At 36.9% G+C, this 15,328-nt stretch overlaps 1 protein-coding gene across 5 annotated transcripts in view; it reads right to left on the bottom strand.

Annotated features, from left to right (window-relative positions):
- Lcor (ligand dependent nuclear receptor corepressor) overlaps positions 1 to 15,328 on the bottom strand; it is a 104,446-nt gene that overhangs the window by 35,362 nt on the left and 53,756 nt on the right. For 3 of the 5 annotated variants that reach the window (XM_055629974.1, XM_055629978.1, XM_055629977.1), the window contains exon 5: positions 4,554 to 4,686. The exons of 1 other annotated variant lie outside the window; for it this stretch is intronic. In XM_055629974.1, the coding sequence (XP_055485949.1) occupies positions 4,554 to 4,686 (133 nt within the window). Of the gene's footprint in view, positions 1 to 2,592; positions 2,686 to 4,553; positions 4,687 to 15,328 lie in introns of those variants that run through there. One more of the 5 variants, XM_055629975.1, reaches the window with a different exon arrangement.

The raw sequence follows: 15,328 nt of genomic DNA, 5'->3' as shown, positions 1-15,328 counted from the left end.
TATCTATCTATCTATCTATCTATCTATCTATCTATCTATCTATCTATTTGTTGTTAAGGCTAAGTTTCACTAGTTAGCCTTGATTGGCCTGTAACTCACTATGTAGACCAAGCTGGTCTGGAACTCAGAGATCTGCCTACTTATACCAGCCAGGATTAAAGACATATACCACCATACCTGGCTTCTGATATTTTTTATTAATAGTTATGACTTGACAGTTAAAGACAAATTTACTCTACATTACATATACTCTCCATATGGAAGACTATATTAAACTTCCATATATTAGTGGTATGCTTTTACCTCGTGGAAAATAAAGAGAAGATTTTCCAAATCTATGGCAATATGCAGTAATTTATGGGATTTCTATTTTAGTAACTATTAAAGAGCTTTGTGATGAGTAAAAGATTTTACAATAAGAACTATTAAGTTCTACCTTGGATGTTTCAAAACCAGTATTATATCTTGTCCCTTTATTGAACAAACACCATAATCATGAGACAAAATATTAAATGTGTATGACTGACACTGCTGCCATTTAAAGTTCTCTATCTTCTAAGAGCTTCTTGAATGCATTAATTCTTTGATTTACTTAAAATATTCTGCAATTATGGTCATGCCCAGGGAAATACCACTGGGTCAAGTAAAAGCAACTACTATTAGATACAGTGTAGAGAAAACCTACAGAAAAATGAAACTGTTATAGCACAGCACAGCTAGATACGGCAGCATACCTTTTATCCCAGCACTCCAGAGGAGCCAGGTTGGTCTACATAGTGAACTTTGAGACCCTGTTTCCAAAAAAAACTTTTTAAAAATAAAAATAAAAAGGAAAAGAAAAAACCAAACCCTTTGTTACAGCACAGTCAGCGATATGTTTCAAAATGCAAATACTATTTTTAAAAAATTATTAAATAAATCTTTGAGAAAGGGTCTCCCCTTTCCATATACATAATAGATACTATATATGTATATATGTATGTGTGTATATATATATATATATACATATACACATACACTCACACACACACACACACACACATATATACACATATGTATATATTTATTCCTGGCTGGCCTGGAATTCCCTATGTAGACCAGCCTGGCCTTGAACTTAGAGAGATCCATTTACCTTTGCCTCCCAAATGCTGAGACTAAAGACTACCATATCTGGTAGAATTATCAAAGCTTCTAACATAGGTAACAGAGCAGGCTGAAAGAGAATGTGATTGTGATTGTGATAACTGCGAGAGGTATAGTGCTTCTTAAAACTTTTTATATAGGCCCAATCACAAAAACCCACTTTTACTGCATGTATATTCCTACTTAGCTGTAGAAAGCTCCTACGCAATTACTTAAAATAAACAATTTACAACCCTTAGACAAAACTAATTTCAAGCACCATGCCAAACATGAAAATCTGAAACACAAAGTGCTCTGTAATTCACATTTATAAGTGTTGACATAAGACTCAAAAGTTTTAATTTTGGATTTTCAAATTGGGGCTCTCAACTGGTTAAGTCCCCACAAAGATTTCAAAATGTGAGACTTAAAATTTTTTTCAACTCTTTATCATTTATGATAGAGCTAACCCCAGAGTTATACAAACTACTCTCTTCAGAAAAAAAAAAATCACAGCTATCTCCCTGGATAATGCCTGTTTCGGGCATTATAGCACCTGGGATATTTTCATGAAGATTAATAAAATATCTATAAAGTAACAAAACCAGCATACAAAGCAAAGAGAAAGAACTTCCAATTCCAAAGCAACAGTTCCTTTTTCTAAGTACCTCACACCACTGTACAACCAATATACGAAGTCAAGCTGCAAATTCCATCTCCTGAAATTCTGCAACCAATTCTAAGGTATGAATTCCTACTGTAAACATTATGAACCCAACAACTTATAAGAACTTCGGCATAGGTTATTCTTCTAGGACAAAGATGAGGAACTAAGGAGGTAGGTTTTCACTGAAGGAACCTGCTGTGATTAACCCCTAACCAAGGTAGGAAATGTACACTGGGGAGAAGCATCTTATCTTTAGTTTAAAGGGCTGCTAAAACAACATAGAGACCAAGGACACTGTCTGTACATGTTCTAATGAAGAAAAATTATAAATGTTTGGATAATAAGCTACTGGTTTACATCTTAAATGTGAACGTCCCCACCAGTTTTTGAGACAGGGTCTCACTATGTATCCCTGACTGGCATGAAACTCATTATGCAAACAAGGCTGGCAGGAACTATAAGAGATTGGCTTGCTGAGAATGAAGTGTGATACCACACCCGGCAATCTAAATTCCTTTATTAAAACAACCAAATATTCACAAAACTCACAGAATTATTTAAAAAAAAAAAAGACATAATTTTGAGACTCAAGGAACTTAATCTGATAAAGTGAGCCTAAAAGACTCATTTGGGAGATTTAAGTCAGAGTGCCAATAAGTATTAAAAAGGGAAGTGGTGGTATACTTAAAAAATTGATTTGCCTAGTAATCTAATGGAAGAAACAATGGAAATACAAAAACATGTATTTTCCCTCCAACAACAAACTCAGTTAATAAATACCCTCAGTTTATAGGTCATCTCACCTTACTAATGTTCCGAAAACACTGATGCCACTTTGCAGGACATCTGGTATCCAATAGTAACCAAACATTGGAATCTTATTTCACTTCTGGTGTACTGTCAACCTGGAAAGGGAGCAAGGGCATCTCTGGAGGAATGAGTGTATAAAGTAGCACTGGACATGTGGATGCACTGAAGGAGACGGGCTTTCTGATTCTGCTGAAGGTTAAATGTACCCAAGATAATCAGCAGTTACAAAGAACACCTTTTTCCCTTTCAGTTTTGGCTGGCCTAAAACTCAGGAACCTCTCATCCCAGCTTCCCAACTGTATAGATTACTAGCGTGCACTACTATGCCTACCTTGTAGGAAACATTTTTAGAAACTATCATAATAACCTGTACCTTAGCAAAAGAGAAGATATGTAATTAAGAAACAGATATTCATTCAGGAAGAATTTATTAATATAGTGGCACACAACTTTAATCTTAGTATTTGGGAGGTAGAGGCAGGATCTCCTGTAAATCTAGGTATATAGCAAGACCCTATCTTAAAAAAGATTGACTCTTCACTAATTAAAACATAAAAGAGATTATGTGGATAAGGAAAAGAATTGAAGCTGGATGTAGCTATGCAGGCCTTTAATCCCAGCACTTGGGTGGCAGAGACAAGCAGACATTTGTGAGTTCCAGGACAACCAGAGCTACACAGTGAGATACTGTGTTTTGGGGTGGGGGAGGGATGGCAACAACAAAAACAGTAACAACAACAAAGGAAGGAAAGAAAGGAGAGAGGGAAGAGTTGGAAAGATGGCTCAGTGGTTAAGGGTATTTGTTCTTGTAGAAGACTGACATTTTCCAGCACCCACATGGCAGCTCACTAATATCTATAACTCCATTTACAGGGTATCCAATACCCTCTTCTAACCTTCAAGAGCACCAAGCACATGTGGTGCACATACATACACATTCACACATTCAAGCATGCACACACGCAAAAAGGAAAAACATCCACATGTAAAATAAAATGATAATGGAACTGTTTCTAAGAATCCCTAATCCTCAAGACTGATGCATGTCTCTTTTTGACATTGCAACATAATGTAGTCATCATATCAATTGCAAAATTTTAAAAAATACCATAATGTCCTAAGCTATGTTTATAATTTTGTATTAGACCACATTCAGAGCTATGCATGTGGCTTGAGAGCCTCAGGTTGGACAAGACTGGTAGAGAGATTTTCCTGCTTTATAAAACCAATGTAAAGCAAGCTTCCTTAAATAGAAAGATGTGCTGAGAAATCCAGAGAAGGCTATTAAATTCTACACAAAATGTAAACAAAGTTTTTGTGTGTATGTACAGTTTCCTACTTAATAAGTTTTAAAAAATCAGTGAAGTGAGATTATGTCAATGGGGCTGGAGCAATGGCTCTGAGGTTAGGAGCACCTGTTGTTCGCATAGAGAATCCAGATTCAGTTCCAAACACCCACATGATGGCTCACAACTTAATTCCAGTTGCAGGAGATCTTAGGCCCTCTTCTGACCTATGAGATTAACATGTACACACATGCTGCATATAAATACATGCAGGCAAGATACTAAGACACATAAAACAAAAATAAATTTATTTTAAAAGATATATTATAAATACAACTGCAATACTCAACTATATTTTTACTTAAAATGAAATTTCAGGTCAATTTTTCAATTTACAAAGCTCGTTTTATAGTTAAGATTTAAACAGTAGCAGTTTACTTTTCTAAAACTTGTCTAATAAATTGTAGTTTCACAATACATTTCTAAACTATTTAACTAAAACTCACTCCCACTTCAGAATTAAAGAGGGCAATAGGTTGCCTTAACCTTATTTCAAATTTAATGTGATAAGGGAATACAGAAATATTTTAAGAGTAACTTAAAATGACATTGAAATTAAGATTAATATAAGACAAGCAGACACTGTGTCATTTGCCACCGAAACCAACCTTTTCTATAAAAGACTGCATTGAGGAACTCTTCTGCTTGTCTCTGGAGTCGAGTGACTTTTGCGTGCTCTTGTTTAAGCAAAACTTCTTGCCCAGCTCCAGAAGCTGGCTCATCCAGACCGACTAAGTGTCCCTGCAAAAATATTGCGTGAAATGTTTGTTCAAAAATCTCTCCCCATTCAAAAGTCCAAAGTACAGATGCATAAAGGCAAATGTTATTAGCCAGTAAGACAAACTAGTATAACACAATTAAAATATTTAAAAACTGTTTAAATACTTAAACTCTGTTTGTAGATAACTATTGTAATGGTAGCTCTCAAATCTTTACTGAATTGTTAAATTGATAAGTCAAAACCAGCACTATGATAATAAACTGAAACAACACACTTCCTGTTCCAAGTACATTTCAGTATTTTTAGCACATTCAAGCACATTACATATGTGCTTGAACATATATCCAGTAAGATGGGGATTAAAAGTTTCTAAAATGCTGCAATTAAGTTATCCTTGAAACTCCCAACATTACTCCCAGATTGCACTGCTAAGCGGACAGTGCTCTCTGCACGTATTTCCAGCTTTGCCTCTCACAGGTAAGTTGGAGACCAGAACAATGACGGTGACCACAGAAAATAAGATAGAAAAGAAACAGTATACCTTCTAAGCATCCTTTAAGTCCTATGCTCATATTTCTTCTACATGACTAGTATATAAACTCATGCACTTACTTTCACCACAAACTACTTATGAAAACTTTTTAACAAGTAGGTCACACTTTGCACAATAAAATGTACATAAGAATTGAGAGCATATTATAATTCACAAATCTCAGAAATTTAAAATATACCCAATAATGTTTGCAACCACCTTTTTTGATTTTTTCCAATTATAACTACCATCATTCCTATTTGTTTCATATTTAAACACTCTCATCAGAATATTCAATGATACAACCCACCCATCTAACATAAAACCCAATAGATTTTACTCTTATCTATAAATTGTTATCATCACAATGTGAGTATTTTTATCCCTTTAATACTCAACTACCATCCCCCTCTGGTTCCTCCAGGTTCTAAGCAGCCAGTTACGCTTACTGTGGCCATTTCATTTAAATGGAGTGGTGTGTGTGTGTGTGTGTGTGTGTGTGTGTGTGTGTGTGTGTGTTTGAGAGGGGATGATATTTTCTCCTAGAATATAACTTCAAGGTTCATCTGTATCATAGCCCATGTTGGCATTTTTTAAAAACTACTAAATGAACATTCTATTTTAAGGCTATACCACATTTTATCCATTCAATAGCTGATGACTATTTGGGCAGTCTCTACTTTTCTATCACATGAGTAATGAGAATATTAACTGCCCTAGTTTTTGTGTAGATGTCTATTTTCATTTTCTTAGCTACACAGTTAAGAGGTAAATTCTGAATCATATGTTAACAGTATTTAGCACTTGAAGAAGTGTCAAAGTAGCTATACTTATACTCACAATGAAAATGTATAAAGTGGACTGGAAAGATGGCTAGGCAGTTAGGAGCACTGGCTGTTTTTCCAGAGGTTCAGAGTTCAAGATCCAGCACCCATATGGTGGCTCACAACCATTTATAATGGGACCTGATGCTCTCTTCTGTCAGGAAGGCATACATGCAAATAGAGCACTCAAATACGTAAATAAACAAATCTTTAGAAAAAAGGAAATGTATAAAGTTTTTAAGTTCCTCGTGTAGTCATGAGTGTTTTAAAATTATCCATCCTAAGAAAAAAGGTGCTATGTATGCCATGCTTTTTGTGGTGATTTGAATAGGTTTGGCCCCCATAAACTCATGTTTTTAAATGCCTGGCCCAGAGGGAGTGGCACCATTAGGATGTGTGGACTTGCTGGAGGAAGTGTGTCACTGTGGGGGCCAGCTCTGACATCTCGGATGCTCAAGCTACACCAAGTGTAGAAGTGTGTCTCCTCCTGGCTGCCTGCAGAAGACAGTTTCCTCCTACCTTTGGATCAGGATGGAGAACTCCGGGCTCCTCTAGCACCATGTCAGCCTGCCTGCTGCCAGGCTTCCTGCCATGATGATAATAGACGGAGCCTTTGAAACTGTAAGCCAGCCCCAATGAAATGTTTGCCTTTATAAGAGCTGCCTTGGTCATGGTGTCTCTTCACAGCAATGGAAATCCTAATGAAGACACTTTGGTTTAGGTTAGTATCTTTCTGATGTCAAGCTTTTTCTGTGTTCTTTGGTCATCTGAATACTTCTTTGAAGATTCAGAGAATCTGCACACTTTTTAATTAGACTATGTGTTTTTTTAACTTTTATTAATTACACTTTATTCACTTTGTATCCCCCCACAAACCCTTCCCTCTTCTCCTCCCAATCCCACCTTCCCTCCCCCTTCTTCATGTCTGCCCTTCCCCAAGTCCACTGATAGGGGAGGTCCCCCTCTCCTTCCTTCTGATCTTAATCTATCAGATCTCATCAGGAGTGGCTGCACTGTCATCCTATGTGGCCTGGTAAGGCTGCTCCCCCCTCAGGGGGAGGTGATCAAAGAGCAGGCCAATCAGTTCACATCAGAGGCAGTCCCTCTTCCCATTACTATAGAAGCCACATGGACACTGAACTGCCATGGGCTACATTTGTGCAGGGGTTCTAGGTTATCTCCATATGTTTTGTTTTTTTTTTGAGACAGGCTTTCTCTGTGTAGCCTTGGCTCTCCTGGACTTGCTTTGCAGACAGGCCTGTCTCTGCCTCCCCGAGTGCTGGGATTATAGGTGTGTGCCACTGCACCCAGCTTAGACTATGTTTTTATTGTTAAAAGTGATTGATATATTCTATATTCTATAGGCACATAAAAGTGTTTTCTCTATGTTTCATTAATGCTGCTTTAGCAGCATGTAAGTACTTGTGTTCATGAGTGCATGCATGTTTTAGTAGTACAGAAGCTCTAACACAGGCCTCACATTTGCCAGGCAAATGCTCTATTTCTCAGCTACATGCCCAACCCCTTCTCCCTCCTTTAAAGGTATGTATGCACGCATATGTGCACACAGGGAAACCAGAAGAGGATATCAGATTCCCTGGGGACCAGGATATCAGATTCCCTGGGGACCAGGCATGCAAGTGGTACACAATCATGCAAGCAAAATAGCAATACATACATATAAAGACATCACAGACACAACTTAAGTTTATATATATCATAAAGTTTTACTTCTGCCCTCCCCCTCATATTTAGATGGTATTGCTTTTAGCTGTCAAATTACCCTAATTAGAACCTTCTAAAATGAAGTACTGAGTACAGGTGGTACTGTTATTCCTCATCTTCAGAAGAAGCTGTTCTCAGGCTTTTGATATTAAGTAAGAGTACTTTTGTGGCAACTTCTTTAAAAAAAATCTCTTATTTCTAGCTTTTAAAATTAAAAAAAAATAGTGTTTTGGTCACATATTTAGTTATCTACAAAGACAACTGCTTAACTTCTGCCATTTATTTCAGTAACACATCGCATTCCATGAACTGATCTTGGGATATTAAACCAGCCTTCCAACTCTGAGGTGCACCTCACTAGATCATGGTATATTTGAGCTTTTATATGCTGTTAAATACTAAGGACTTTTCACATTTGTATTCCTAACTGATAGCGTTCTATAGTTTTCAGTGATGATTCTGCCTGGTTTGATATGGATGACAGTAGACTCCTAACAAGAGTATCTTCCCTCTCATAAGGGAAAAAGTTAGTTGAGAACTAGTGTTAGGTTGGCTGTTGGTACGCACACCTTTAGTCCCAGCACTCTGAAGGCCAGCCTGGTCTACAGAGTGATTCCAGGACAGCCAGGGCTACACAGAGAAACCCTGTCTCGAAAAACAAAACAAAAAAAGAATTAGTATTAATACTTTAAATATCTGGTAAAACCAGAAGCCATGGTTTTTCTTTAATAATTATTGTTCTCTTTTCTTTGTTTTAGGATTTTTGTCTATATGAGTGTTTGCCAACATTCATGCATATTGCTGGTACACATAGAATTCAAAAGGTCTTATCAGATCCTGTGGATCTGGAGTTACAGGTTTGTGAACCACTATGTGAATGCTGGGAACCAAACCCGAGCCAGTGCACTTTCAGGCCCCAGACTATAGCCTTTGTGTGTTTGCCTTTACCAATTCCATCTCTTCATTTGTTCTAGGCTGTTGATTTCCTAGGGCTGCTTTAATATATCACCGTAAGGCTCAAGCAGAAGAGGTCTACTCTCACAGACCTGGAGTCTACTTGTCCAAAATCATGATGTCTACAGAGTTCTTTTCTTTCTGAAGGCTCTACAAGTCCTTTCATACTTGCTTCTACCTTGTAGTGACTGCTGACATCCCTTGACATTCCCAGTTTTATGATGATATAATCAAACCTCTGCTTCTATCTTTATGTGCCCCTTTTCCCTCTTTATGTTTGTCTGTCTCTCCAAGTCTCTAACCTTATAAAGACACCAAGTCATTGGATTCAGGGACTACACTGATCCAGCATCACTTCACTTTAACTTGATTACATTAAGACCCCAAAGATCTAATTTCTAAATAAGTCACACTCGTACGTACTGTCAGTTACTATTCTTTTTTAACATAATTTTTGGGAGACAAAATTCAACTCACAATAAAGATTTATTCATATGTCTCAATAAATCAATTTTTAGTATCTAATGCCTTTCTTGACATTTACCCCATCAAGTTATTTAATTTTTTAACATATAAATTATTCAATAGCATTTCCCATGTTTTATTGTCATAAGGTTGGAGGTAATTCCCCCATTTCTCATTCATGATTAGTCCAGTCCAGTTTTTTAATCACCAATTTATCAATCTTGTTAATGTTTTCAAAGAACCAGTTTTCAGTTTTTCTTTTTTAGTCTTTTTATTTTACGTGTGTGAGTGTTTTGCCTGTTCGCAGGTATTGTGCACTGCATGTATGTAGTGCCCACAGACGCCAGAAGACGACACAGGATCCCCTGGAACTTAAATTAACACAGTTGTGAGCCACAATGTGGGTCTTGGGACTTAAACCGAGGTCCTCGGGAAAAGCAGCCTTTAACTACTGAGCCATTTCTCTAGTCCCTTGATTTTTTTTCTCTCTATCAAATTTTCTATGCCATTTTATTTATGTGTACACTAATCTTATTTCCCTGTTTGTTTTAGACATTTTTTTCAAGTTTCTTAACCTGGGTGGTGACAATACTGGTTTGAGATTTTTCTTTTTTTTACTGTAGGTATTTGAAATTATAGGTTACTTTATACTGATAATTAGATATGAAATTTTAGTGTGCCTTGTTTTAGTTCATCAAGCTAGTCAATAATTTCTCCTGAGATTTATTCTTGTATTCACTAACAAAAAAAGTTTCAATTTCCATGCTTGTGAATTCATTGTGTTTCCTGTTACTGGTTTCTAATTTCATCCCACCTTGTCGGGAAACTTACTTAGTATGATTTTTATTTTAATTTATGGACGTATGGTGTAGCTCAGTTAAGAATGTTTTCACAGCACTCTTGGTAAGCTCTGGGTTAGATCCTCAGAACTGAGGGAAAAAAATCTGTCTTATGTCCCAATATACGGTCAATCCTAGAGAATGTTGCAAATGTACCTAGTAAGAATGAGCAGTGTGGCCCGGTATATATTATGTTTGCTGGGTTCAAGTGATTCATAATGTTCTGCCCATGTATGAAGCAAGGCCCAGGTATTTGCCCAGGTTCAACTTGAACATATGATTCTCCTTTCTATCTCCAAAGTGCTGAAATTGCAAGAGTAAATCATATCATCAAATTGATAAGTAGGTTCTGATACCATTTCTCAGATGACAAGGTTATGATTACTCAGTGTCTCTGTCCAGTATAGCGCTCTCCCAGTCTACCTGCCCTTCTCTAAAATGCAAGCTGATCTGCCTATATTTATGCCGTACATCAAGCTGTTATTCTCCACTGACTGTTGGCTGACTGTTCTACTCTTTTTGCCATGCACCAGGGCATAAATTGCTAAGTCTGATGCAAAAAAAAAAAAAAAAAAAGAGGTCCTTTTTCAGGGGCAAACTGTCACTAATATTTGAAACTTGGATTTCAAGAAGGCTTTTCTTTGCCTGCTTCTTTTTTCTGGTAATGTTAACCTTTTCTGTTTGTTTGCTTTCCGAGACAGGGTTTCTCTGTCTAGTCTTGGCTGTTCTGAAACTCACTTTGTAGATCTGGCTGTCCTTGAACTCAGAGATCTGCCTGTGCCACCACCACCCAGCCTAATGTTAACTTTTTAACTCATGTTATTTCAACTGTTACTAAAAAGGAGCTATCAACCTCCTCTGAATTGTTCACCAAGATCTTGCTTTTCTTAGGCACTTTCAAAATCTAATTTGTCTGCCTGGAAAGAGTTGTGAGAGTTCTCTGCTCTTAAGGCTTCTCTTCAATGTTGGAAGAACATTAGAACTGCTGTATAACAGCTGGGGACTGGGGCAGTGTTACACAGTTGTTTTAAAATTACTTCCAGGGGCTGGGGAGATGGTTCAATCAGTAAAATGACAGTCATGGAAGCAGAAGGATCTGAGTTTGGATCCTTAGCAACCAGGAAAGAAACCAGACATGTGTGACCCACAATATCAGCCCTGGAGAGGCACAGACATGTGGATCCCTAGAGCTTGCTGGCAAATTGTCCAGCCCAACAGAATGATGAACTCCAGTTTCAGGTAGTGAAGGACTGAAAAAGACATCTCCATTAGTAACCTATGACACTTCTACATCTGTGTGCACACATGTGTACAAATGACTTTCATTTTCAGCTAGTTGTTTCACTTGCTTTTATCCAGAACAATAACTAAAGATTAAAAAACAGATAGAACAAAATCATACATTTTTTGCTTTAATCATACATTTTATCAACTGCCTCTAGACACCCTGTCTAAAAATGTACAGCAAGCCAGGTGTGGTGGTCACACCTTAAATCCCAGCACTGGGAAGGCAGAGGCAAGCTGATCTCTGAGTTGGGGGGGGAACAACTTTTTTTTTTTTTTTTTTTTACAGAAATGATACATCAATAAAACATGGCTTGTTCTCCCTTACTGTATATACATATACAAAATACAAAGAACCAATAAAAACAAGAAAGTTTATGCAGCATAGGGCTAACAGAACTGAACAGTCAGGTAATAGGAAATCATCAACAAAAATTTACTCCATTATAATTCCTCCACATCTGCATTTCAAATAAATACATTATATATGGTATGGCAAAGAGATAAAAATGTGATGCTGTTCTATCAATGAATGAATAAATGACATTGGCTCCTTCAATTATAAAAAAACAGCTTTTGGCTAGAACCTAATAGGAATAAAGCTGAAGGTCTAAACTAGGATTTCTATCTTCTTTCTAGGAGTTATTTCCTTTAGGATATAAGCTGGTAAGCCAGTTCACACCGACAACTGCTTCTGTCTCCAAAATCCACTTGATTATCATAACCACAAAATTATTGCGGCAATACCTCTAGGTTTTTTAACTTCTTGATAAATGACTGAAAAATGGGGGAGGATGCAGGCATAAGAATTTATATAATGACCAGAGAGAGAGATGGGCCCTGCCTCTTACCCCCTCACCCCTGTACCTCACCTGGAGTAGCAAGTTAGAGCTGGCCCTGGTAGCTGGGCAAGAAGGTCCATCAAGGGCAAGAGAGCAAGTGGGAGAGGTGGCCACGCCCCTCACCTGGGTAAAGTGAGAGCTGGCTCTGGTGGTGAAGGTTCAAGAGAGCTGGTGGGCTGAACAACTCAGATACCAACCATCCAGGCCCAGATCCACGGCTTTGAATTGGCCTTACCCCATCATGAACTGCTAGATGCAAGGGTCTGGTCCTGTAGAACCAAAGCTGCAGGATCTCCATGACAGAGAGGAGTTCCTGTGAGGATCCAGTATTGATAGTGCAGTAAAAGCCCAAGAGGCCTTGAATTAGACCAATGACTCATTGCAATGAACTGCAGGTAAAGCTGTTTGGACAAAAGGGTGTACTGTGGTACACACCAAAGCTTCCACGGCGAGATGTCTCTATTTATTTATTTAATTTTTATTTTCCTTTGGTGGGGGGAATTGCAAGGGCAGAGGAGGGATATGGAAGGAAAGGGCGATAAGTGAGATTGGGGTGCATAATGTGAAATTCACAAAGACTCAATAAATTTTTTTAAGTTTATATAACACTGATTTTTTGTTAGAATGATGGTATTATTTCCTTAATGTTTTCCTCATTACTTTCTTGTGTCTACAACTGCTCACTTAATGGAATTCTGACTTAAATCCCAAAACAGGAAAGTGTGAGTTACATTTACAAATCTGTGAACTTTATTACCATTTTATTTTTAAGGTTTGAACCATTTTAAAAACTGTTTTATGAGTTTTCTATATCAAAGAATTGCCATACATACAAATAAATTTGCCAAAGCCAAGAAATTTGCTAAGGTGACTATCACAGTTACTTTCCCGAAGAGCGCAGAGAAAAATTATGAACCTTAAGAAATTTTAATTTGTACATTGACTCCCAAATCACTTGAAAGTAGATTCCTTCATGAGTTACATAAAGCTAAACAGAAGTGAAAATCTAGGCATACTTGCTTCTCTTTTAACCTACTACCCTGAAACTGAAACCAATTCCATTAAAGCAGATAAACTTTTTTGTAGCTCAGACTGGTCTTAAAAAAAATTGCCTGTCTCCAACTTCCTCAGGTACTAGCCAAGACTGCTTTGTATTAACCACAACAGGGTCCTTTACTTGCTTCTATCATATATTTCTGTAGAGAAATAACCGTCTCGTCATTTGCCAACAAAAAAAAAATTTAGAGTTACAGTCATATATTTTCATCTTTTTAAAAGTAAAATATATTTCCTAGAAGTCCAACAAGGCTTATATTTTTATACATAATGCTTATTTTTCTCAGTTACTGGAAAACACTGGAAAGACCACTGAAAATTAGTTTCAGGGTAGTAAATGTGGTCCCAAATGTGTCATTAAGAGTAAATGTTCCACTGGCAGTAAAGAGTGTTTTGTTAAGGGTAACATAGTAAATACTTAAGGTCTTACGAGCTACATGCAAGTTCTGCCAAATACACAGCCTCATTAACTTGAGAGAACTTAAAAATCAGCCTGTGGGTGAGACTTAGTGACAGGATACACTATGCTGACCCGATAGAAATGTTAAACTTCTCCCAAACCTAAAACAAGCACAGCTTCCCGGGATCCTGAAATAGCAAAGGTGTCACTAAATAAACAATGCAACAAACTTCTATCAGCATGGAAGTTAGTCCTCACAGCAATAAACTGTTAATAAAGTTAAACTTTAAATAGTAAGGCTGAACATTTCTTACCATTTCTTTTTTAGTCTAACATTTGTCACTATACAAATGGGAAGCTAAGACTGAGGAGGAGGCCTAACTAAGTGACTGCTTATTTTCTCTTGTGGGAAAGTAAGAAAAGGAAATGGAAAGTCAAATGACAAGTTTCACTTGGGAAGAATAAAGCAGCCTAGGTTTCCCAAGTGTAATTGAAAAACAGAAGGATGACTCTGAAAGTTACTCCTATCTACATATCTACTATGTGCCTTGATTACCTAAATTTAGATATAATTGTTATAAGCTGATACCATAGGGTATAGAAAATCTAGGAACTAAAAGCAAGTGTATACACAAAAGTTTTGTAGTAATTATGTTAGAAAAGCCTTTCAGAGTCATGAGCCTAGCTACTGCCCTGCCTGTTATCCATGGCTTCCTGGCATTTTTAGCAAAGAGCTAAAAAGAGCTGACACGATGCAATCCATTCATTTAAATGCCAATTTCCTTCATGTTATTATTTTAAATGCCAGCAAGTCCTAGAGAAAATGGTCCCACTTTAAATTCTCATATACTTTTAGGTCAATTATCTAACAGAGAACCTTAAATTATTGCTCTTTAGATAAACAAAGTATAAATTGTGCTTACTGCAATTTTTGCTATATATAAATGCTACCTCTGTTTGGCTAAGCAGACTACCAAGTTAATGAGTAGGAAAACAACTATATTTAAATGCTGAAAGACACTAGTTTTTTTTTTTTTTTTTTAATTTGGGAGTGATTTAATACATCTGAAAAGTGAGTATGTGAAGAATTGAAACAGAAGAAAGTAGTGGTTCAACACTAGTGAATCTAAAAGAATTAGGATTTCAGACATTAACATAAATGTTTTAAAAAATAAATTGAGGGCTGGAGTGATGGCTCAGAGGTTAAGAACACTCACTGTTCTTCCAAAGGTCCTGAGTTCAATTTCCAGCAACCACACGGTAGCTCATAACCATCTCTAGTAAGATCTGGTGTGCAGGCAGAATGTTGTATAAATAATAAATAAATCTTAAAAAAAAAAAAAAAAACAAATTGAAAACTCAGTCATCTGATAAAAGTCCCTAGGAACACCTGTAAAGACTCAGAAGACTCTTCCCATTAGTATTAAAATGAGACCTCCAGCCACTGCTCAAGGGTTCCTCATATTAATACTGGATTTGTAACTGAGTATTACTCAATACTTTTATATTCCACAGGCTAGAGCTTTGGTGTAATGAGTGTAATGTACAAATGTTGATTTTACTATTGGAAGTCAAATCCTATTTTTTAAGACAAATACTTATTAAGTATTAAATGTTGATATTACTCCAAACAATCTAATCTAAATGTTTAATGTAATCCCTATCAAACTAGCAACTATTCCAGCACCCTCCCAACACACACACACACACACACACACACACACACACACACACACACACA

Source organism: Psammomys obesus, unplaced genomic scaffold, assembly GCF_907164565.1.
Source record: "Psammomys obesus unplaced genomic scaffold, mPsaObe1.curated_primary_1811, whole genome shotgun sequence".
Taxonomy (NCBI): domain Eukaryota; kingdom Metazoa; phylum Chordata; class Mammalia; order Rodentia; family Muridae; genus Psammomys; species Psammomys obesus.
The sequence above is the reverse complement of the archived record's forward strand: the minus strand, read 5'-3'. Positions and strand labels throughout refer to the sequence as shown.